The 22,431-nt window shown below is 40.4% G+C and overlaps 1 protein-coding gene across 1 annotated transcript in view; it reads right to left on the bottom strand.

Moving 5' to 3' along the window:
- The window catches only part of LOC139367459 (probable E3 ubiquitin-protein ligase HECTD2), a 35,325-nt gene extending 20,754 nt beyond the window's left edge, over positions 1-14,571 (bottom strand). The window contains exons 1-14 of the mRNA XM_071105672.1: positions 14,091-14,571; positions 13,292-13,409; positions 11,788-11,938; positions 11,593-11,695; positions 8,788-8,877; positions 8,628-8,692; positions 8,417-8,465; positions 6,452-6,561; positions 6,032-6,180; positions 5,366-5,489; positions 4,986-5,082; positions 4,419-4,526; positions 2,523-2,655; positions 1,982-2,070 (exon numbers count right to left, since the gene is read on the bottom strand). Of these exons, the coding sequence (XP_070961773.1) occupies positions 1,982-2,070; positions 2,523-2,655; positions 4,419-4,526; positions 4,986-5,082; positions 5,366-5,489; positions 6,032-6,180; positions 6,452-6,561; positions 8,417-8,465; positions 8,628-8,692; positions 8,788-8,877; positions 11,593-11,695; positions 11,788-11,938; positions 13,292-13,409; positions 14,091-14,186 (1,482 nt within the window). The 5' untranslated portion in view covers positions 14,187-14,571. The remainder of the gene's footprint in view (positions 1-1,981; positions 2,071-2,522; positions 2,656-4,418; positions 4,527-4,985; positions 5,083-5,365; positions 5,490-6,031; positions 6,181-6,451; positions 6,562-8,416; positions 8,466-8,627; positions 8,693-8,787; positions 8,878-11,592; positions 11,696-11,787; positions 11,939-13,291; positions 13,410-14,090) is intronic.
- Positions 14,572-22,431: the final 7,860 nt, after the last annotated feature.

Below are 22,431 nucleotides of genomic sequence, written 5' to 3'. Positions count from 1 at the left end.
CCTTTGCTGGTGACACTGTCTATGATTTATTTAGAATTCAAGGCACACTTAACCAGCATGGCTACCACAGCACTCTGCAGCGATACGCCATCCCATCTAGTTTAAGCTTGGTGGAACTATAATTTGTTTTTCAACAGGACAATGACAAAACACATCTCCAGGCTGTGTATGGGATTTTTGACCAAGAAGGAGAGTGATGGAGTGCTGCATCAGATGACCTTGCCCTCCACAATCCCCCATCCACAACCTAATTATTATTATTTTTTTAACCTTTATTTAAGGCAAGTCAGTTAAGAACAAACTCTTATTTACAACGACAGCCTAGGAACAGTGGATTAACTGCCTTGTTCAGGGGCAGAACAACAGATTTTTACCTTGTCAGCTTGGGGATTCAATCTAGCAACCTTCTGGTTACTAGTCCAACACTCTAACCACTAGGCTACCTACCGCCCCAATTGAGATGGTTTGGGATGAGTTGGACCGCAGAGTGAAAAAAAAGCAGCTAACAAGTGCTCAGCATAGTGGGAACCCCTTCAAGACGGTTGAAAAAGCATTCCTCATGAAGCTGGTTGAGAGAATGCCAAGAGTGTGCAAAGCTGTCATCAAGGAATTTGTTTCACACTTTTTTGGTAACTACATGATTCCATGTGTTATTTCAAAGTTTTGATGTCTTCACTATTATTCTACAATATTAGAAAATAGTCAAAATAAAGAAAAACCCTTGAATGAGTAGGTGTGTCCAAACTTTTGACTGGTACTGTATTTCATCTAATTTTAAAAGTAGACTCAGCGATATAACGTAGATGCAGAAAGTAAACAGCATAGTCGGTCAATTTCCGCAACAACTAAGAGTGTGGAAACGTGGCTACCACACTGTGAACAGCGTGAAGTGAACAGATACTGTGTGTGAGAGCGAAGTCATGCATCTCACTCATCTCAATATTTGCTGTGTTTCCCGTGGCACCTTTAGCATTCTGTCATAAAGAGAACATGGTCACAACAAACGTATTTTCCCATCTACATAGATTCAACTAATAAAAATGACTATAAAAAGTGACAATTAAAGTAACAGGGTTGACAAGGTCATCTTAAATCAACCAGGGGGAATGGAAGCTTGTTGTGTACAACAGCGAGGGGCAATTGAATGAACCCCCCCCCCCCAGTGTACTTGTTAAAACATCTATGGGTAACAGGGTTTTCCACCACAAAACACCAGAAATTGGCCAAAAAGAGTAAACAGCTCACCTGCTTTTAAACTACGATTTAACTATTAGATGTTCAATGTTTCTTTTGAAAAAATTATTTTAAAACAAATAGTTGTACCATACTAAAAAGATGGGCTTTACAATTATGGTGAAAACCTGGGAAAATGTGTGTCTTAAGTGGGCTCTAATCTTCAAAGAAATCTGACAAACATGGAGATTTTATGAGAAAACAACTAATTGATTTGAATGAAAACAAACTACTATTGAAATGTTAACATTATTTAGTTTAGTTAGAGTGTAGGTGTATATGATCTAGCTGTTACATTTAGTTTTTGATCTAAATAAACACTATGTCACAAGGATATAAAAGACACGCACTCTATTCATGGAACGACCCGGTAACATATTCTGCATGCTTTAGTTACTCTATTAGATTACATCAGATTGCAATGTGCCAAATAGAAAAGCCCTGCAGAGTCTCCTTAGTTTAGAAGATGACAAACTGAAGAATTACCACAAAATTATAGTTCTAAAACTAAAGCTATCATCTGCAAAGCAGCAATTAACCTGGCATAGGGAGAGTGGAGAACCTCGGAGTATCTATGGTAAATGTGCAAAGATTCCCATGAGTTCTTCCTCACTACGTGACCTGACTAAAACTCCAGGCGCCAGTTACAGAGTACAACATGAGGACTCCAGCTGTACGTTGAGAATCTGTTTACAGTTCGCGAAGGGCTACACGGTACCGTAAATCACGGTATGGTACAAAAGGATACGACTCCGACCAATCGGAACTCGGAGAAGTTGTCACACTTCCAGCTGCTGAACCAGTGACAGTGGGAATCATTGAAGAACGTAAACATGCCTGCAGAGAGGAGACACAAATACACTCTGCTTAAACACAACTCCACCCAGACATGACATAGACATAGAACACAGGCCTCCGGTCAAAGAGAGATAACAAATGTTCTGAATAGAGTACGTGGGAATTTCGTTTTTTGGACTGCTTAGGTCCCAGACCAAATGGGAGATACTGTAAATAGAATGGTCATCTATTGCAGTGCTACATATCTGTCCCAGAACATGAAGATCATACATTTGAGATTTTTTCTTAATTAACAGGTCAGCATTCTTAGTCTGGGCACTGGTTGAGACTGCAGGATGAAGAATAAAAAGCCAGGGCTAAAGGAGAAATACATCTCCTGAACGTATACTGTTATCTATAGAGAAAATAGCATTGTTGCAAACAAAACAGCTGTAACATCTGTATCTATATGGCAACACATACACCTGATCTGTTTGTCCCATACGTCTCACCGTAGTCTGTGTGAAAGATCTGTCGGATGAGAAGGAGAAACCACTCCTTGGTCAGACCACCCATGTCTAAACCAGCCTCCCCCACAAACGACACTTTCAGCTTCTTCTTCAAGTCTGCTCGATTTCTAGTCAGCTAAATGCAGGAGAACAAGTTAAGCTGTGGCCAACTTTCTTGAACTTATCAGAACAAGGCATGCCACATGTCTGAACTTATACAGTTGAAGTTTAAACTTGTTTTTCAACCACTCCACAAATGTCTTGTTAACAAACTAAAGTTTTGGCAAGTCAGTTAGGACATCTACTGTGTGAATGACACAAGTACATTTTCCAACAATTGTTTACAGACAGATTATTTCACCTATAATTCACTATATCACAATTCCAGTGGGTCAGAAGTTTACATACTTATACTTATTTTCCACCATAATTTGCAAATAAATTTATAAAAAATCCTACAATGTGATTTTCTGGATTTTTTTTCTCATTTTGTCTGTCATCGTTTAAGTGTACCTATGATGAAAATTACAGGCCTCTCTCATCTTTTTAAGTGGGAGAACTTGCACAATTGGTGGCTGACTAAATACTTTTTTGCCCCACTGTATAAACACCATGGGACCACGCAGCTGTCATACCGCTCAGGAAGGAGAGACGTTCTGTCTCCTGGAGAACGTACTTTGGTGCGAAAAGTGCAAATCAATCCCAGAACAACAGAAAAGGACCTTGTGAAGATGCTAGAGGAAACAGGTACAAAAGTATCTATATCCACAGTAAAACGAGTCCTATATCGACATAACCTGAAAGGCCACTCAGCATGGAAGAAGCCACTGCTCCAAAACCGCCATAAAAAAAAGTCAGACTATGGTTTGAAACTGCACATGGTGACAAAGATTGTACTTTTTGGAGAAATGTCCTCTGGTCTGATTAAACAAAAATAGAACTGTTTGGCCATAATGGGCATCGTTATGTTTGGATAAAAAAGGGGGAGGCTTGCAAGCCGAAGAACACCAACCCAACCGTGAAGCATGGGGGTGGCAGCGCCATGTTGTAGGGGTGATTTGCTGCAGGAGGGACTGATGCACTTCACAAAATAGATGGCATCATGAGGAAGGAAAATTATGTGGATATATTGAAGCAACATCTCAAGACATCAGTCAGGAAGTTAAAGCTTGGTCGCAAATGGGTCTTCCAAATGGACAGTGACTCCAAGCATACTTCCAAAGTTGTGGCAAAATGGCTTAAGGACAACAATGTCAAGGTATTGGAGTGGCCATCACAAAGCCCTGACCTTAACCCTATAGAAAATGTGTGGGCAGAACTGAAAAAGTGTGTGTGAGCAAGGAGGCCTACAAACCTGACTCAGTTACACCAGCTCTGTCAGGAGGAATTGGCCAAAATTCACCCAACTTATTGTGGGAAGCTTGTTGAAGGCTACCCGAAACATTTGACCCAAGTTAAACAATTTAAAGGCAACGCTACCAAATACTAATTGAGTGGATGTAAACTTCTGACCCACTGGGAATGTGATGAAAGAAATAAAAGCTGAAATAAATAATTCTCTCTTCTATTATTCTGACATTTCACATTCTTAAAATAAGTTGTGATCCTAACTGACCTAAGAGAGGGAATTTTTACTAGGATTAAATGTCAGGAATTGTGAAAAACTGAGTTTAAATGTATTTGGCTAAGGTATTTGTAAACTTCCGACTTCAACTGTACATACCTTGGATGTTTCAGTTTTGAAATGCACTGAATGGAAAGCAGTGAAATATTTGAATTTACATTAAATGAATTGGCTCTTACATTATTGCATAACAGAAATAGTAATCAAGCCTCTCTTCCAGGGCTGTCTTCTTAAATAACGTTTTTGTATGTCTGTTAGATGGGAAATGGTATTACCTCATCCATTGAGTCACTGACCAGCTGCAGCCGTCGGACTTTGATGTTGAGAAAGAGCAAGCTCATGTCCACTCGCTGTCTGCGAGACACTTTGTCCACCAGGCTTTGCTGAAATAAATAACAAGAGCCACTCCTTATGTTGTTACCACAGTACATTATGTTTAAATTGGACCACTGCTGTCTGAGAGGGAGAGCGTATGTTTTCAGTCTGATTCAGTGAGATATACACTGTAAATATTGTAAACTTGTTGTTCTTGGTTTTTCCTGACTACAAGATGGACCGGGAAAAACTTGAGGACCTATACAGTATACACTCCAACATACATAAATTATTTTTTTCTAAAGATTAAACATATATATATATATATATACAAAATAATATATACAACATTATATATATATATGCATTCTCTGTACATTAACACTAGAAAGTCAATATGCCAATATGAAGAATGGTAATAGTTAGTCTGAGAATGTGATGCATTGTCTGTGCTTTGACAGTGCAATACAATGACACTGTCATAGATGGATGACAAGGACCCATGTGGGCAGTGAACTCTGTCTCACCCTGGCCATGCTGATCATCTGCTGTTCAGAGTCCTTCTGGATAACGGCCTTCTTCACCACCGTGGACAGAATGAAGGCGAACTGGCAGAATGTAAACCTGACAACGGGGAGGAACAGGGAGGAACGGGAATATTTGGTTTCATCAGGGATGGTGTGATTTTGGTGTATGATACTAATTGAAGATAGCTGCTGGATACATTTGATGTTGCAATCTGATATCAGAAACAAATAATATGTTGTGCTAATGCTGAAAGCTGACACAAGAGGGAGCTCCATTTATTTACAGGGAAATACAGGAACCAAAACAGCAAGGGCTGTGAGGAGAATTGAAGAGCACTGGTCAACATAAGCTTTGCTCTGACAATATTGTCCTGTCACACCTGGTAGAGTTTCCCTGAGTCTGCCATATTCGATAGTCTTCCATGAAGTCAGTGTGGTCCAGTGTGGGGTTGTAGAAGTCAACAAAGGGCAGGATAGGAGTGCTAGAAATGATATTGGCTGCATCTACAATGGAGAAAAAAGAGAAACAGTATTGAGTTCTTTTGGAGACTGATTTATTCTCATGAACTTTGACACCTCTTCTGACCCTCAAACAACGTCTACCCCAGACACATATGGGCAGACAACCAGACAAATATGGTTAGGAAAACCAGACAAATATGGGTAGATAACCAGACAAATATGGGTAGATAACCAGACAAATATGGGTAGGAAAACCAGACAAATATGGGTAGATAACCAGACAAATATGGGTAGATAACCAGACAAATATGGTAAGGAAAACCAGACAAATATGGGTAGATAACCAAACAAATATGGGTAGATAACCAGACAAATATGGGTAGATAACCAAACAAATATGGGCAGGAGAACCAAACAAATATGGACAAGAGAATTCAATCTCTGTAGAAAATGAAGTTTAATCCATTACAAGGGATAGACCGACCCCCCTTTTCCCTAAATCTCCACACCACTTCACTAACATCCCCCTGCCCTGACCATTGCCCCATCTCTGTGGGGGTGGAGATAGAAGACGTCCTACTCACTGAGGAGGGAGAGGACCTTGGTGGCGGAGGGGATCCACCAGGAGCACTTGGCCATGGGGGGCAGCTCCTCAGGCTTGACTGGGAACAGACGGGTGGAGATGAAGAGGTGCAGCCGCTCCACCAGCTGTTTGAACCGCTTCTGGGACAACCTGGGTTAGATAATCATCATCGAGGCATTCTCACCATGACAAGGAATACATTTTAACTTTTAAAACAGATTGTCTTTGCTTGAAAGCTATGACTGCTCAATTCCTACCAACTCCTACTAAAACAATTTGGAAAACGTCATTTATTTAACTTTCCTGCATAAAGAATAACAACATGGTTTCTTTCTGAGGACTGTTTTTACTTTGTGGATAACAACTACAGCCTGGAAAAGCATGGGACTGCATAAGACAGAGGAACAATTCCGACTCTTACTTCTTAAACCAGTGCATCAGGAAATAGTGGTCTGCTTCCGCCAGCGCGGCTATTTGCCTCAGTAAGTGTGCATAGATGACATATGTGGCTGGGCTGGTGCACTGAGGGTTCTGCAACAAAGAGAAGCTTTTTCAGCAGTGGCACTGCACTTCAAAAAGGAAATAAAGCTTTACAACAGAAGAAGTCTGGCTTCTAATAAAGACTGGCATTACAGAGGAAACCAGACTTCTAACATGACCTCATCCGTTCCCTCGGCAGAGAGAGAGCGAGAGAGCGGGAAGAGAGAGAGAGCGAGAGAGAAGAAAGAGAAAGGAGAATAATACCACTGGTATTATAAGGGTCTGACTGACATCAACCAAGCGAATCAGACACATTTACCAAGGCTTCTTCCCACATGGCACCATATTGCTTATATAGTGCACAACCCTGGACAAATGTAGTACACTACTCAATGGGCCCTGGTCAAATGTAGTACACTACTCTATGGGCCCTGGTCAAAAGTATTGCACTACTCTATGGGCCCTGGTCAAAAGTATTGCACTACTCTATGGGCCCTGGTCAAATGTAGTACACTACTCTATGGGCCCTGGTCAAATGTAGTACACTACTCTATGGGCCCTGGTCAAAAGTATTGTACTACTCTATGGGCCCTGGTCAAAAGTATTGCACTACTCTATGGGCCCTGGTCAAATGTAGTGCACTACTCTATGGGCCCTGGTCAAATGTAGTGCACTACTCTATGGGCCCTGGTCAAAAGTATTGCACTACTCTATGGGCCCTGGTCAAATGTAGTGCACTACTCTATGGGCCCTGGTCAAAAGTATTGCACTACTCTATGGGCCCTGGTCAAAAGTATTGCACTACTCTATGGGCCCTGGTCAAATGTAGTGCACTACTCTATGGGCCCTGGTCAAATGTAGTGCACTACTCTATGGGCCCTGGTCAAAAGTATTGCACTACTCTATGGGCCCTGGTCAAATGTAGTGCACTACTCTATGGGCCCTGGTCAAATGTAGTACACTACTCTATGGGCCCTGGTCAAATGTAGTGCACTACTCTATGGGCCCTGGTCAAATGTAGTACACTACTCTATGGGCCCTGGTCAAATGTAGTGCACTACTCTATGGGCCCTGGTCAAATGTAGTGCACAATTTAGGAAATATGGTGTTAATTGTGATACAAACCCTACAATGAATTAATTAATGAATACTTGTCTTGTCCCTTTCAATTTCACAGGATCTGTCAGAGAGCCTATCAACAGCCCAAAGACAAATCACACTAAATGTAGATGAGAGAACTGGAGAGACTCAATGACCACAAAAAGTTGCTGGCAAGAAAGGGATGGAAGACTTACTTTTTAATTTACGGTCCTATAAACCCCATAAAACGTCTGAAACAATAATTAAACCATGAATGGGATAGAGACAAGAGTCTCCAACCAAAGTCTCAATTTTTAGCAGACAGAAATCATCCCAGTTCAACTCAGCCATTTCCCAGTCTGCCTACCGAGTCTCTCCCAGGCTGTTTGTGTCCATATTTGGCCGGTGCCAAGCCTACCTCTAGTCTGTTGGTCATGTGTAAAGTAAACACTGCTCTCCTTATATCCAGAGCCTGACTGAGACTGACTGCTTGGGCTATGACTGGAGTCAATGGGCACATCAAGAGTTTCCTGTGTTTGCCTTTAGACTGAGGGCTGAGGGGGCATGTGGTGAGGGAGCGCATCAAGAGTTTCCTGTGTTTGCCTTTAGACTGGGGGCTGGGGGGGGGGGTAATGCGTATATTTGAATGCAGAAACGGCCTCACTTCTAATGAGGAAATTGCTGTTATTACTGTTACATAATGAAAGGAGTTTGTTATTTATAGCGTGGAATTAAGTATCAGCGGTCAAAAGAGCACATCAGTCAAATCTGTGTGTCATTTGTACCAGTAGTGTGTACATATACAGCACGTGATGCATGACGTTACCTGAACTAGAATGAAATACGCTCTCAGGTCATCCTTCGTCCGTCGACTGCTAAACAAAGCAGACAATATGAAGTTCATTTCATTTCTCATCCAGTATGTAACATTTGCATCAATATTCAAGTCACAAAGTATAGAGCTTTACTATGTAGAGAGGAATCCTTCGGTTTGAGTGGCAAATAAAAGAGCACTAGACTATAAGAATGCCACACACCCCTTCCATTCTCTCAACAAGCTGTTAATGATCCCCTTCAGCACTGCTCTCTGGGCATCAGGAGGCTGTTGGATCAATGTTAGATCAAAGTTAGTGAGAGGTTTTCATTTCAACAACCTAATATAAACATGGCTATTCGTTGCTCAATCATTCTACATACCGTGAGCGATAATGCGTCATAGACAGCATTGATGAATTTGGTATTGATTCCTGAGTCTTCAATCGTGTTGAACGGAGGGTTTGCATCTTTCTGGAAAGAGAAATTAAGAGCACATTTAGATTAGGACTAACACGTAGGTTAGTTTAGTCTACAGTCGTGGCCAAAAGCTTTGGGAATGACACAAATATTAATTTTCACAAAGTCTGCTGCCTCGGTGTCTTTAGATATTTTTGTCAGATGTTACTATGGAATACTGAAGTATAATTACAAGCGTTTCAAGTGTCAAAGGCTTTTATTGACAATTACATGAAGTTGATGCAAAGAGTCAATATTTGCAGTGTTGACCCTTCTTTTTCAAGACCTCTGCAATCTGCCCTGGCATGCTGTCAATTAACTTCTGGGCCACATCCTGACTGATGGCAGCCCATTCTTGCATAATCAATGCTTGGTGTTTGTCAGAATTTGTGGGTTTTTGTTTGTCCACCTGCCTCTTGAGGATTGACCACAAGTTCTCAATTGGATTAAGATCTGGAGAATTTCCTAGCCATGGACCCAAAATATCGATGTTCTGTTCCCCGAGCCACTTAGTTATCATTTTGCCTTATGGTAAGGTGCTCCGTCATGCTGGAAAAGGAATTGTTCGTCACCAAACTGTTCCTGGATGGCTGGAAGAAGTTGCTCTCAGAGGATGTGTTGGTACCATACTTTATTCATGGCTGTGTTCTTATGCAAAATTGTGAGTGAACCCACTCGCTTGGCTGAGAAGCAACCCCACACATGAATGGTCTCAGGATGCTTTACTGTTGGCATGACACATGACTGATGGTAGCGCTTACCTTGTCGTCTCCGGACAAGCTTTTTTCAAGGATGCCCCAAACAATCGGAAAGGGGATTCATCAGAGAAAATGACTTTACCCCAGTCCTCAGCAGTCCAATCCCTGTACCTTTTGCAGAATATCAGTCTGTCCCTGTTGTTTTTCCTGGAAAGAAGTGGCTTCTTTGCTGCCCTTCTTGACAGCAGGCCATCCTTCAAAAGTATTCGCCTCACTGTACGTGCAGATGCACGCACACCTGCCTGCTGCCATTCCTGAGCAAGCTCTGTACTGGTGGTGCCCCGATACCGCAGCTGAATCAACTTCAGGAGACGGTTCTGGCACTTGCTGGACTTTCTTGGGTGCCCTGAAGCCTTCTTCACAACAATTGAACCGCTCTCCTTGAAGTTCTTGATGATCTGATAAATGGTTGATTTAGGTGCAATCTTACTGGCAGCAATAACCTTGCCTGTGAAGTCCTTTTTGTGCAAAGCAATGATGACGGCACGTGTTTCCTTGCAGGTAACCATGGTTGACAGAGGAAGAACAATGATTCCAAGCACCACCCTCCTTTTGAAGCTTCCAGTCTGTTATTCGAACTCAATCAGCATGACAGAGTAATCTCCAGCCTTGTCCCCGTCAACCCTTACACCTGTGTTGACGAGTTAATCACTGACATGATGTCAGCTGGTCCTTTTGTGGCAGGGCTGAAATGCAGTGGAAATATTTTTGGGGGATTCAGTTCATTTGCATGGCAAAGCGGAACTTTGCAATTAATTGCAATTCATCTGATCACTCTTCATAACATTCTGGAGTATATTTTAATTGCCATCATACAAACTAATATTAATATTAAAATTAATATTTGTGTCATTCTCAAAACTTTTGGCCACGGTTGTACACTTATTAGTGACTCGCTCAGTTCAAGTCTGGATCCCTTTGGGGGAAGGCTAATATTCTATATTATACACTAGGTGGTTTGAGCCATGAATGCTGATTGGCTGTCAGCTGTGGTATATCAGACCGTATACCACGGGTATGACAAAATATGTATTTTTACTGTTCTAATTACGTTGGTAACCAGTTTAAGCAATAAGGCACCTCGGGGGTTCGTGGTATATTGCCAATATACCACAGCTAAAGGCTGTATCCAGGTACATGTTGCATCATACCTAAGAACAGCCCTTAGCCATGGTATATTGGCCATATACCACACCCCCTCTGGCCTTATTGCTTAATTATAAACTGGGTGGTTCGAACCCAGAATGCTGATTGGCTAACAGCCGTGGTATATCAAACCGTATGACAAAACATTTATTTTTTCTGCTCTAATTATGTTGGTAACCAGTTTATAATAGCAATAAGGCACTTCGGGGGTTTGTGATATAAGGCCAATATACCACGGGCTGTATCCAGGCACTCTGTTTTACGTTGTAAATAAGAACTTAGTCATGGTATATTGGCCATATACAACACCCCCTTGGGCCTTATTGCTTAATTATACTTTGTTATGACATAATTATCCTAGAACCTCTAGGAAGCAATGCAAACCGACCATGACACATGCTAAACATTTACCCAACTGTTGCGTATATGATCATACGTTCTCTTATAGGTCCTGCTCTTATGAATAACCCTCTCTATGGATACCAGGCACAGGTGCTTTTTTCCCTGACTCTCTAAATGACTTCATTCATTTACAGACTCAAAAACAACTCTCCAAATTCCCCTTTACCTGGCTCCCAGAAATACTTTATTCACCGACTTTTAATACCAAAACAATGATCACCTTTTATTTGCGTTGATCAGTCACATTACAAATTTAGCACATTTGCTTTAGCAATTTTACCATCACACTTATCTATACAAATGAATTGACATAGTAGTGCAATAAGTCATTATAAATCATGCTGTATAAATAGCACTGGCTTGACTGACAATACAAATACGAAACCTCAGAATTGAACATGGCACAGACATGGGGATTACCCACCTTAAAGACAGCATTCAGTTCTAAAAAGGAGCCGAACGTGGTCAAGTAGAAATCGTGGACGTGTTTCCAATCGCCTGAGACTGTTGCCCTCTCAATGTCCTCCCTAGTAAACATTAGACAAATATTAAAAGCAATTTCTGAATGATAATAATGTGTGTGTGTGTGTGTGTGTGTGTACTTACTGTGTGTACTTACTGAAACTCTTTGACAGTCTTGGTGCGGAGGGGCATGACTGGGTCAGTGGCAAAGCGAGCCCTAACCTCAGGAGGCAGATTGTCAACAGTGATGCGATGTTGATGTTGATGCTTCAGTCTGACATTAGGACAGATGGGGGGAAGCTCTCTACCTGCAGGCGGAGTAACAACACACACATATATATATTTTTTAAACACACAAACACTATCACCCAAATGTATCATCCCTGAAAATACTATTATATATTAAAGATGCAATATGAAACTTTGTGGGTGACCCGACCGAATTCACATAGAAATGTGAGTTATAGACTCCCGAGTGCCGCAGCGGTCTAGGGCACTGCAGCGCTTGAGGCATCACTACAGATCCGGGTTCGATCCCGGGCTGTGTCGCAGACCGGGAGACCCATGAGACAACGCACAATTGGCCCAGCGTCGTCCGGGTTAGGGGAGGGTTTGGCTGGCAAGTCCTTGTCCCATCGCGCTCTAGCGACTCCTGCGACGGGCCGGGCGCATGCACCCTGACACGGTCTCCAGTTGTACAGCGTTTCCTCCGACACATTGGTACAGCTGGCTTCCAGATTAAGCGAGCAGTGTGTCAAGAAGCATTGTGGCTCTCAACCTTTGCCTCTATGATTCTCTACTGTATACTTGCTTGTTTTGTTGCAAATTATAGTTTAACAATCTCAATGAACCGTATATAACAAGATGAAACCTGCATAAATGTTTTTTTCTTCTCATATCACAACAATGAGCAGCGTAGGGCAATGAACTCTCCATATTTTCAAGTATAAGTGACAGCAATATATTAACATATTTTGAAAACTTCCGTCGCCAGCCCACACAACGGTCGTGTTCATTACACCCAGAACAAGTTCACCCTATAAAGGAACAGCAGTTCTGAATGGGCCTTTGTCTATCTCATCTGCATCAAGTATTGATGCTCAAGTCTCCTCTAACATCTTTGATCTCAAGAATAGGAAGCCACGACAACACATCTGCCTGGAGCATCGCTCATTAATTCAAAACAGCCTGTATGGGTCGCTTTGAAATTGAAACTAGCCTTTCTTTTGGGAGCACTGTGTGAAAATGATTTCCTTTTAAGCCTCTTAGAGTGTTATTATTAAGTCTCAAAGTGTACCCTGTACCTGAAGGTAACAATATCAAACGTGTGTTAGGTAGCCATATTGATAGCACATGATAGATAATACTTGAGTAAATGCTTCTTGCCGGCACTTTGATATTGGTTCACTATGGCTGCATTTACACAGGCAGCCCAATTCTGATCTTTTTTTTCACTATTTTATGTTTTGCCCAATCGGCTCAGATCTTTTCACATCAGGTATTTTTCAGAGCAATTAATGAAACAAATAATTGCGTTGCCTGTGTAATTGGGCTGCCTGTGAGCTTCAGAAATCTCAGTTCACAAAAGACTGTTGCTTACTATTCAAGTTGACTCTTGAATGAGGTAATGTGAACATTAGCGTTACCATGACGGACCATACCATGCCGTATGCCGGGAAGGATAAACTGGGAGGAGATGCTGTGGCTACCATCCTCCTTTCTGTGGTTTGAGATGAAGTTGAGAGACGGATATGCAAGCTTTGGTCCACGATCAAGTCCCTGTGATAAAAATCAAAATTCATTTGACAGACATCATTGTCTGCGTTTAGACAGGCGGCCCAATTCGGATCTTTTTTCCACAAATTGGTCTTTTGACAAATCACATAACATCTTTTCACATCAGATATTTTTCAGAGCTGATCTGAATGGTCAAAGGACCAATAAGTTAATAAAATAACAGAATAGGCTGCCTGTCTAAACACTGCCATGAGTCTTGGATGTCCAAAAAATTGACATCAGGTCCAGAAATTTTAATAACAGTGTCGATTAGAACTTTAACAGTATATAATACTATTCATTCACAGCAAGTACTGTAGCACATTGGCCACCAAAATAAAAGTCTAATACATAAACAAAATGTACAGTATAATGTTTGGGCTTTGTTACAGTGATAATGTGGTATATTACTCACAAAGCTGCTATGCTGTTTTATAACATAAATGGGTTAGGAAGAGCTGGCCAAAAGGTCCCACCCTTAGTTTTAACATCAACACATTTCCAAAAGGATAAACCCCGAGGTCATTGAAATGGTTAAGTTATCATTATGCAATGAAATAAATTGACATTTTATGACTTCATTGTTACATTGATCCCACATGAAAACGGTTACTTTATTTCTTAATTGGACATGAAAACACATTTAAAGAATATGAAAAATATTTAAAAACATTTCATACTAACAGAGCTGGAATTACTGGAAATTGGAGGGAGTCTATCTCTCTCCCTTTCCGCCTGATGCAGTGGTGTGTGGTTTTCTCTCGTAATGTTGAGTAGCATTTCTTCATCAGTTGAAAAGTATCGTTTAGGTCGCAGTCACATTGCTATTTTCTTAACTAGAACAAGTTAAAAGAACTCAAAAGACCCTCATACGCGGTACGCGCAGTAACAAAACATAAAATAATTTGAAACTAACTTTAAAAGAACATTCAGGACCTGAAACGCTCTCTCGTCTTCATTGTAAGCAGGTGAGCTCGCGCGCAGAGACCCGAGTCTGATGCTGTGGTCAAAGTGAACAGGCACGAGCGTCCGCATTCGATAGGTAAATGTCGCCGAAGTCTAGTTTAGGTGCTACACTTAGGTAAGCATAAGTTAATTATTTTCCACCTAACATGATGTATCGTCTATATTTGCAGTGCAGCTGTACACATGCGCCATGTTGTCTAAGAGGAGGTTCATAGTTACGAGCTTGGATACCATGGATGTCCTTACGTAAGTGTGCGGTGTTGCTGTGACTGATTTACTTCGCCCAGGCAGGGTCTGTTTAGACTTCGAGGAAACGGCTCGAGAAATTAATTTATCACCAGGTACTGTTAGACTTCATTCGAGATGTTTTTCTGTAGGCCTATTCAATGAATCCAAGTGATAAGGTATCCTACTACCCTAACACGATTTTATAACTGTGTTATTACACATGATGACTTGACCTTGCATCACCTTGCTTTTGCCTTTTCTAATAAATACAGTACTGCAAAGTTGATTGTGAAGATACAGACACTTTCAGCAGCAGTAGGCTACTGGTAAGTTCCACTGGTGAGATCAGAGGAGCCTTCTCCACCCTTTTACCACAACCTTATCATTAAGGCCATCACAAACTTCAGATGAGCGCCAGTCACATCATGAACATGTACCAAGCCTTAAATCATCTGGCAGATGAGTAGTGAGGAGGATAATGACAGCCTCTTCATCACTGTAGCGTGGGATTATTGCTGCTGATGCAAGCAAATTGCTGTTATGTTATGGAACTTCTCGCTGACGAGAGGGATCCTCACAACTTCATCACTGGGCACTGAATCAGAGTCGTACAGTATATGCTATAGCCATTCCCCCATCCACATGTTCAAGCCCACATGTTAGAGATGATTGAGTGTTTGTTTTTTAGCAGTTTGGCATTTATTGAGATGACTCATGTACTGGATGGAGAAAACTATGTAGAGTGGTCACTAGCCGGCACAGCCACAAAGTAAAAAAAAAAGAAGTTTTAAACCTAACCTTAACCCTAAACTTAACCACACTGCTAACTCTAATACCTAACCTTAAGTTAATACCAAAAAGCACATTTGAGTTTTTATGATTTTTTACAATATAGACAATTTTGACTTTGCAGCTGGTCCATCTCCGCAGAAACCGCTCAACTCTGCCTCCAGGGCAAGATTCATGATGTCAACCTGCGTTTTCCTACACAGCCAGAGTGGGGCAGAGCCTGAGCATAGCCACTAGACTAGACTACTGATTAGCACCACACTGTGGTGAAGAGCATGGACGCTGGACAAAGCAAGATTACATTACTGATGCATATTGTACTAGATTCTCCACAGGCCAATTTGATTTACTATATGAGTATTATGGGTTATTATTCTGTTTTCTCTTCAGGATGCTGAATGACAAAATAGTTGAAGACACAACAATTTGTTTTATAATTTCTAATTAAGATAGTTGATCAGTCAAATAACATATTACACAAATGTACAGAATACAATTGCACTGTAGGGCCACATGCCACGCTTGTGATGGTGTGAGTGTCTGACTCCACCAGTAGGTGGTGGAAGCGAGCTATTTAAAACGGTTTCACGCCTACTCAAATAAAATAAAATAAAATTGTAATCATCACATGCGCCACATACAACAGGTGTAGGTAGACCTTACTGTGAAATGCTTACTTACAAGCCCTTAACCAACAATGCAGTTCAAGAAATTGAGTTAATACAATATTTACTAAATAAACTAAAGTAAAAAATCTAATAAAAAAGTAACAAGAAAATTACATAACAGTTACGAGGCTAAATACAGAGGGTACCAGTACCCTCTTATGATGCATTTTGCACCATACTGTATGATGCTGCGTTTTTCACCATATGATGTATTTTGAAAGTGACTTATCTTGAAAACTTGATTGTTGACATGCAAAACATTTTGGGACAACAATGACTAATGAAAAAAATACCAAAATAAAAACAATTTGGTGGCGTTTTCCTTCAAATCCATTGAACCTGTTCTATAATGAAGACAAGATCAGCAAAACCTTCACATCTATGTTGAACAAAAATACAAACGCAACATGTAAAGTGTTGGTCCCATGTTTCATGAGCTGAAATAAAAGATCACAGAAGTTTTCTATAAGCACAAAAAGCTTATTTCTCTCAAATTTTGTGCACACATTTGTTTACATCTCTGTTTGTGAGCATTTCTCATTTCCCAAGATAATGCATCCACCTGACAGGTGTGGCATATCAAGAAGCTGATTAAATGGCATGATCGTTACACAGGTCCGCCTTGTGATGGGGACAATACAATGTGCAGTTCTGTCACACAACACAATGCCACAGATGTCTAAAGTTTTGAGGGAGCATGCAATCTGCATTCTGACTGCAGGAATGTCCACCAGAGCTGTTGCAAGATAATTTCATGTTAATTTCTCTACCATAAGCCGCCGCCAACATTGTTTGCGAGAATACGGCAGTACGTCCAATCGGCCTTACAACCGCAGACCACATGTAACCACGCCAGCCCAGGACCTCCACATCTGGTTTCTTTCGGACAGCTGATGAAACTGAGGAGTACTCCTGTCGGTAATAAAGATATTTTATGGGGAAAAACTCATTCTGATTAGCTGGGCCTGACTCCCCAAGTGGATGGGCCTATGCCCTCCCAGGCCCAGCCATGGCTGCGTCCCTGCCCAGTCATGTGAAATCCATAGATTAGGGCCTAATTTATTTATTTCCATTTAATGATTTCCTTACATGAGCATGTTGCGTTATATTTTTGTTCAGTGTAGTTTCTCCTTTTACTGTATTTGGTTTAATGGATGGCTTTGCATGTAGACCCGACTCCTCCAGATGTGCCTTCTCATTCAAAGGGTGCCAAAGGCAGCGAAATGCAATCGTTGTCCAGCCAAGAGATTAATCACTCTCAGTTGACCCCCCTACTAAAATACAGCATGGAAAACCTGGCTGTTCTTCCGTAATATTACACATTAAAGTGCAAGACCAGGTTTCCATCTGTGAAATGTATTAGAATAATCTAGGAAATCTATGATGTCACTCAGTCATTACAAACAAAGTAGTCAATGTTTGTTTACTGGGTAAAATACATAACCTCACATTATACATCTCCTAATTGTTGTCAAATAATTTGTTTTGAATAACACACAAACTTCAGTTTACAATAACTGTTATATATATTATATCTAATATTTTAAGCATATAATGGTGTCTCCTATTTTTCAAACAAACCTACGCTGTAAAACTGGAAAAGTTCTGGCTAGTCAAACATTTTGAGGAAACCTAAAAAAAAAAAAACGTTAAGTAACTTAACTAGCTAAAGTGAGCAGTACTACCTTCATATGTACTAAAGTGAGCAGTACTACCCCTACATACATGTACAAATGACCTCATCTAACCTATGCCTCTGCACATTGACTCAGTACCAGTACCTCCTGTATATATATAGCCTTGTCATTTTCTTGTGTTATTGTTTATAACATTTTTTACTTTATTTAGTAAATATTTTATAAAAACTCTATATCTTGAACTATATTGTTGGTTAAGGACTTGTAAGTAAGTATTTAAATTGTAATTCAACAACCATGTCTCTGTCACTAACAAGTACAGTCATGGGTGGTAAAAATTAAATCAAAAAGGCAAGGTACACTGGGAAATTATAGGAGGTGTGGCTTAGTGGTCGTGTTAAATATAAGTATACCTTACTAAAAAAAATTGCATTTGTATTACTCATATGCATTGTTGGTAATACAAATGCAATTTTTTTTAGTAAGGTATACTTATATTTAACACGACCACTAAGCCACGCCTCCTATAATTTCCCAGTGTACCTTTCCTTTTTGATTGAATTGTTACCACCCATGACTGTACTTGTTAGTGACAGAGATATGGTTGCTGAATTGGTTCATTAGCACTGATATGGTTTTCACCAAGTGAGTTCTTAGGCAAATATTATTATTATTAATATAGAAATAACCATTACATGTATCATAAGGCCTTGTAAAATGGCCTGAAACTCATAGTTTACAGGCAACATCAGGCCTGTGGGTAAGATTGCAGATTCCACAAACTTTCTCAAATTTTTACCAGTAAATGTAAAAAAAAGCAATTTTTCAACTTCAGCTGTAAATCACATTATGCTGGCTTGCAAAAATGCAATTTCAATTGGAATATAGCCAGCGTTAGCCATGCCCTGACCTTAGTTATCTTTGTTTTCTTTATTATTTTGGTTAGGTCAGGGTGTGACGAGGGTGGTTTGTGTAGTTGTTCCCGGAGGCTTTGTATGTCTAGGTTTTTTTGTATATCTAGGTTTTTTGTATATCTAGGTGTTTATATGTCTATGGTTGCCTGGATTGTTTCCCAATCAGAGGCAGCTGTTTATCGTTGTCTCTGATTGGGGACCATATTTAGGTAGCCATATTCATTGGGTATTTTGTGGGTTATTGTCTATGTGTAGGTGTATATTCAGCACTCGTGTTTATAGCGTCACGTTAGTTTGTTTAGTGTTCTTCGGGTAAATAAAGAAGAATGTATTCTTATCACGCTGCGCCTTGGTCTCCTCGTTATGACGAACGTGACAGCGTTAGGCTAACCACCCATTGAAATTTGTATTCACCCGCAACCTGCATTCATAATGAATTAAGAACAGGGTTAAGAACAGTGCAAGGAAACTAAACTGGAACAACCATTTCATTAACAAAAATGCACAAATTCAATGATTGGTTATAATAAAATATGAATCTTTGTGTAGCATAATATTTGATCAATCAATCACTCAATGTACATGCAAAAACACATATGTAAAATAACTTCCCAAATAATCTACCTGCAGTAGATAGAGCATTCTGAGGAAAAAGTTAATTTGTTACCATACTGTATCTTTAAAAAAAAATGTGTTGGTATGACTTCTCATTTAGTTTGGAGTCAGTATTACATACAGATTTGAAGTATGAATTACTTTTCATTGACTTTGAGTACAATTTACTAGAATTATTTGAGTTAAAAAGGACTTGGGAGTTTACAGTGTGCACCAAGGCTTTGCAGAATGACTCATATCCGTAATGAAAAGATGATGTCATATCACTGCATGTTCCTCGTAAAGACGTGAATCACACGAGATGTTCCCGCATGCCTCGACTGATACCTAAATTAGGTTCAGGCAGCTACTGTAAAGTTTAAACTGTACAGAGTTCTCCATGTGTGCACCCACCCCCGTTCCACCCTCCCCGATACACATTACGGCCCACCTGTCAGAGAGACATTTCCAACCGTAACATGACCGTGTGTCTACATGGCCAAGACCCTGGGTGCTCTCTGACGCTGCAGCTCTGGCTCCAGGGGAACATGGCTCGGATGACACTGTCACCTTTTCGCAGTGGGATACAAATCCCTTTGGAATGAATCTCTGTGTGTCGCCATGACTTAAACCTATCTGTAAGGTCCTAACACGGTGGGCTACTTCACGGTTTGATATGTTTATGGCTTCAGATTACCACGTTTTAAAACCTTGGCTCTTCTCGTCAGTAAGACCCTAAAACTGGATCATTCCATTTTAATGAACAAGACAGGCTTTATTGGTGCTTTCCACAAAGACATCTGAGAGGTGGGGACTGGAGGGCCATGTTAGGTAACATACTTTTGTTTAGAGCCTGTTTTGATGGGGCTAAATACACTTGCCACCATTGATTTGACTCAGTCAACATGTCCTGCTTTTTTACAAGGCAGAGCGAGGCCTCAATGTTCTTGGCAGAGCTGGAATTCTAATGGAGTCCTAGCAGCAGCGTTGACGAGGTTGGCTTTTGTGAGAGACTGACTATTCAGTCAATGTGGGAAAGAGGCTTGCGACTCACCTCAAGCCATTCCGAGGCTGATCATCTAAAGCCTTTTCAATATGTGTTGCCTAAACCTTACGAGGTGTACAGAAAATATGACAACTCAAATTAGTGACAACATCAATGCGGTTGAATGGTTTTACATGACCTCTTTCGTGAGTCGTTGAGTTGGCCTGAGACTGGACTGAAATCCACATCGGATGAGGAATGTGCCATCACTGCACAAAAGTTTAAACAATTTCCAGGACAAAGAAAATAGAGTTGTCCCCACTGAGGCATGTTCAAATTTCAACATAGCTTTTGTTCTTCAAGTTCCAAATAAGCATTTTCAAGCCTTCTCTCTCACTCCCACCAAGCCCCTCTAAAGCTTATAAAAGCCTTAACCAGTCCCAAAATGGGGAACTGAAAGCTGAAGCTGTAGTCTCATAACAACAGGAAATCTGGTTATTGCATATTATAATTTCTAGTTTTATAAATCTGTGGTTTGAATAGTGTTTATGGAAGTCTTGAAGGCCTAATTGAATAGTGTTTACTGTAACTAGGGTAAGGAGTTTTACAAAAGTGTGATCAGAGCAGGAAAAACTCTGGGTCATAGTTTTAGACCCAGGGGGTTTCCTATAGGGTTAGGACCTGACCTGTTGTTTCATATTACTTTACAGTGCCTTCGGAAAGTATTCACACCCCTTAACACATTTTGTTGTGTTACAGCCTGAGTTTAACATTGATTCAATAGAGATTCTGTGTCACTGGCCTACACACAATACCCCAAAATGTCAAAGTGGAATTATGTTTTTCTAAAGTTGTACAAATTAATAAAAAATGAAAAGTTGAAATGTCTAGAGTCAATAAGTATTCAACCCCTTTGTTATGGCAAGAATGGACTCACTATGTGTGCAGTAATAATGAATATATTTGTTAATGAATACCGAATCTCTGTACCCCACAAATGCAATTATTTGTAAGGTCCCTCAGTTGAGCAGTGCATTTTAAACAAATATTCAACCACAAAGACCAAAAGGTTTTCCAATGCCTCACAAAGAAGGGCACCTATAGATGTGTAAAATGTATTTTAAAAAAGCAGACATTGAATATCCCTTTGAGCATGGTGAGGTTATTAATTACACTTTAGATAGTATATCAATACACCCAGTCACTACAAAGATACAAGCGTCTTCCTAACTGCTGGAGAGGAAGGAAACCGCTCAGGCATTTCACCATGAGGCCAATGGTGACTTTAAAACAGTTGCTGTTTAATCGCTGTGATAGGAGAAAACTGAAGATGGAGCAACAACATTGTCGTTACTCCACAATACTAACCTAATTGACAGAGTGAAAAGAAGGAAGCTTGAAACTGAAAAATATTCCAATACAGCAAAAAATGTGGCAAAGCAATTCGTTTTTTGTCCCAAATACAAAGTGTTGTGTTTGGGGCAAATCCAATAGAACACATTACTGAGTACCACTCTCCATATTTTCAAGCATAGTGGTGGTTGCATCATGTTATGGGTGTGCTTGTTATCGATAAGCTAAGCACGGGCAAAACCCTAGAGGAAAACCTGGTTCAGTCTGCTTTCCAACAGACACTGTGAGATTAATTCTCCTTTCAGCAGGACAATAACCTGCTAAATCCAGGTGTGGAAAGCTCTTAGAGACTTACCCAGAAAGACTCACAGCATTAATTAATTCCAAAGGTGCTTCTACAAAGTATTGACTTAGGGGTGTGAATACTTATGCAAATTCAATATTTCTGTATTTCAATAAATGTGCACACCTTTCTTAAAACATTTTTTCACTTTGTCATTTTAGGGTATTATGTGTAGATGACAAATACATATATTTAATTAATTTTGAATTCAGGCTGTAACACAACACCTATGTGGATTAAGTCAAGGGGTGTGACTACTTTCTGAAGGCACTTTAGATACTGTAAAACAGTACATTAGCTGGACATGGTGACATATCAAGTTCCACTCTGATAGGTTAGCTGTCTATGATTAGTTATTATAGGGATACCAGAAAGTCATTGAAAGGGATAACTTCTTCAGCTTGGTTTGATTACCTTTCTGTTCTGCCTCCTGTCCACACTCACATCCTTGATGCTTAGCAACGGTCGTGGAACACCACATGATGTATGAATCATTGTCATCATCTCCAAGAGGTGTGTGGTAATATCTCACCCTGTACCTGACAGCA

This window comes from Oncorhynchus clarkii, chromosome 16 (genome assembly GCF_045791955.1).
Source record: "Oncorhynchus clarkii lewisi isolate Uvic-CL-2024 chromosome 16, UVic_Ocla_1.0, whole genome shotgun sequence".
Classification (NCBI taxonomy): domain Eukaryota; kingdom Metazoa; phylum Chordata; class Actinopteri; order Salmoniformes; family Salmonidae; genus Oncorhynchus; species Oncorhynchus clarkii.
This window is presented reverse-complemented; position numbering and strand designations above follow the sequence as displayed.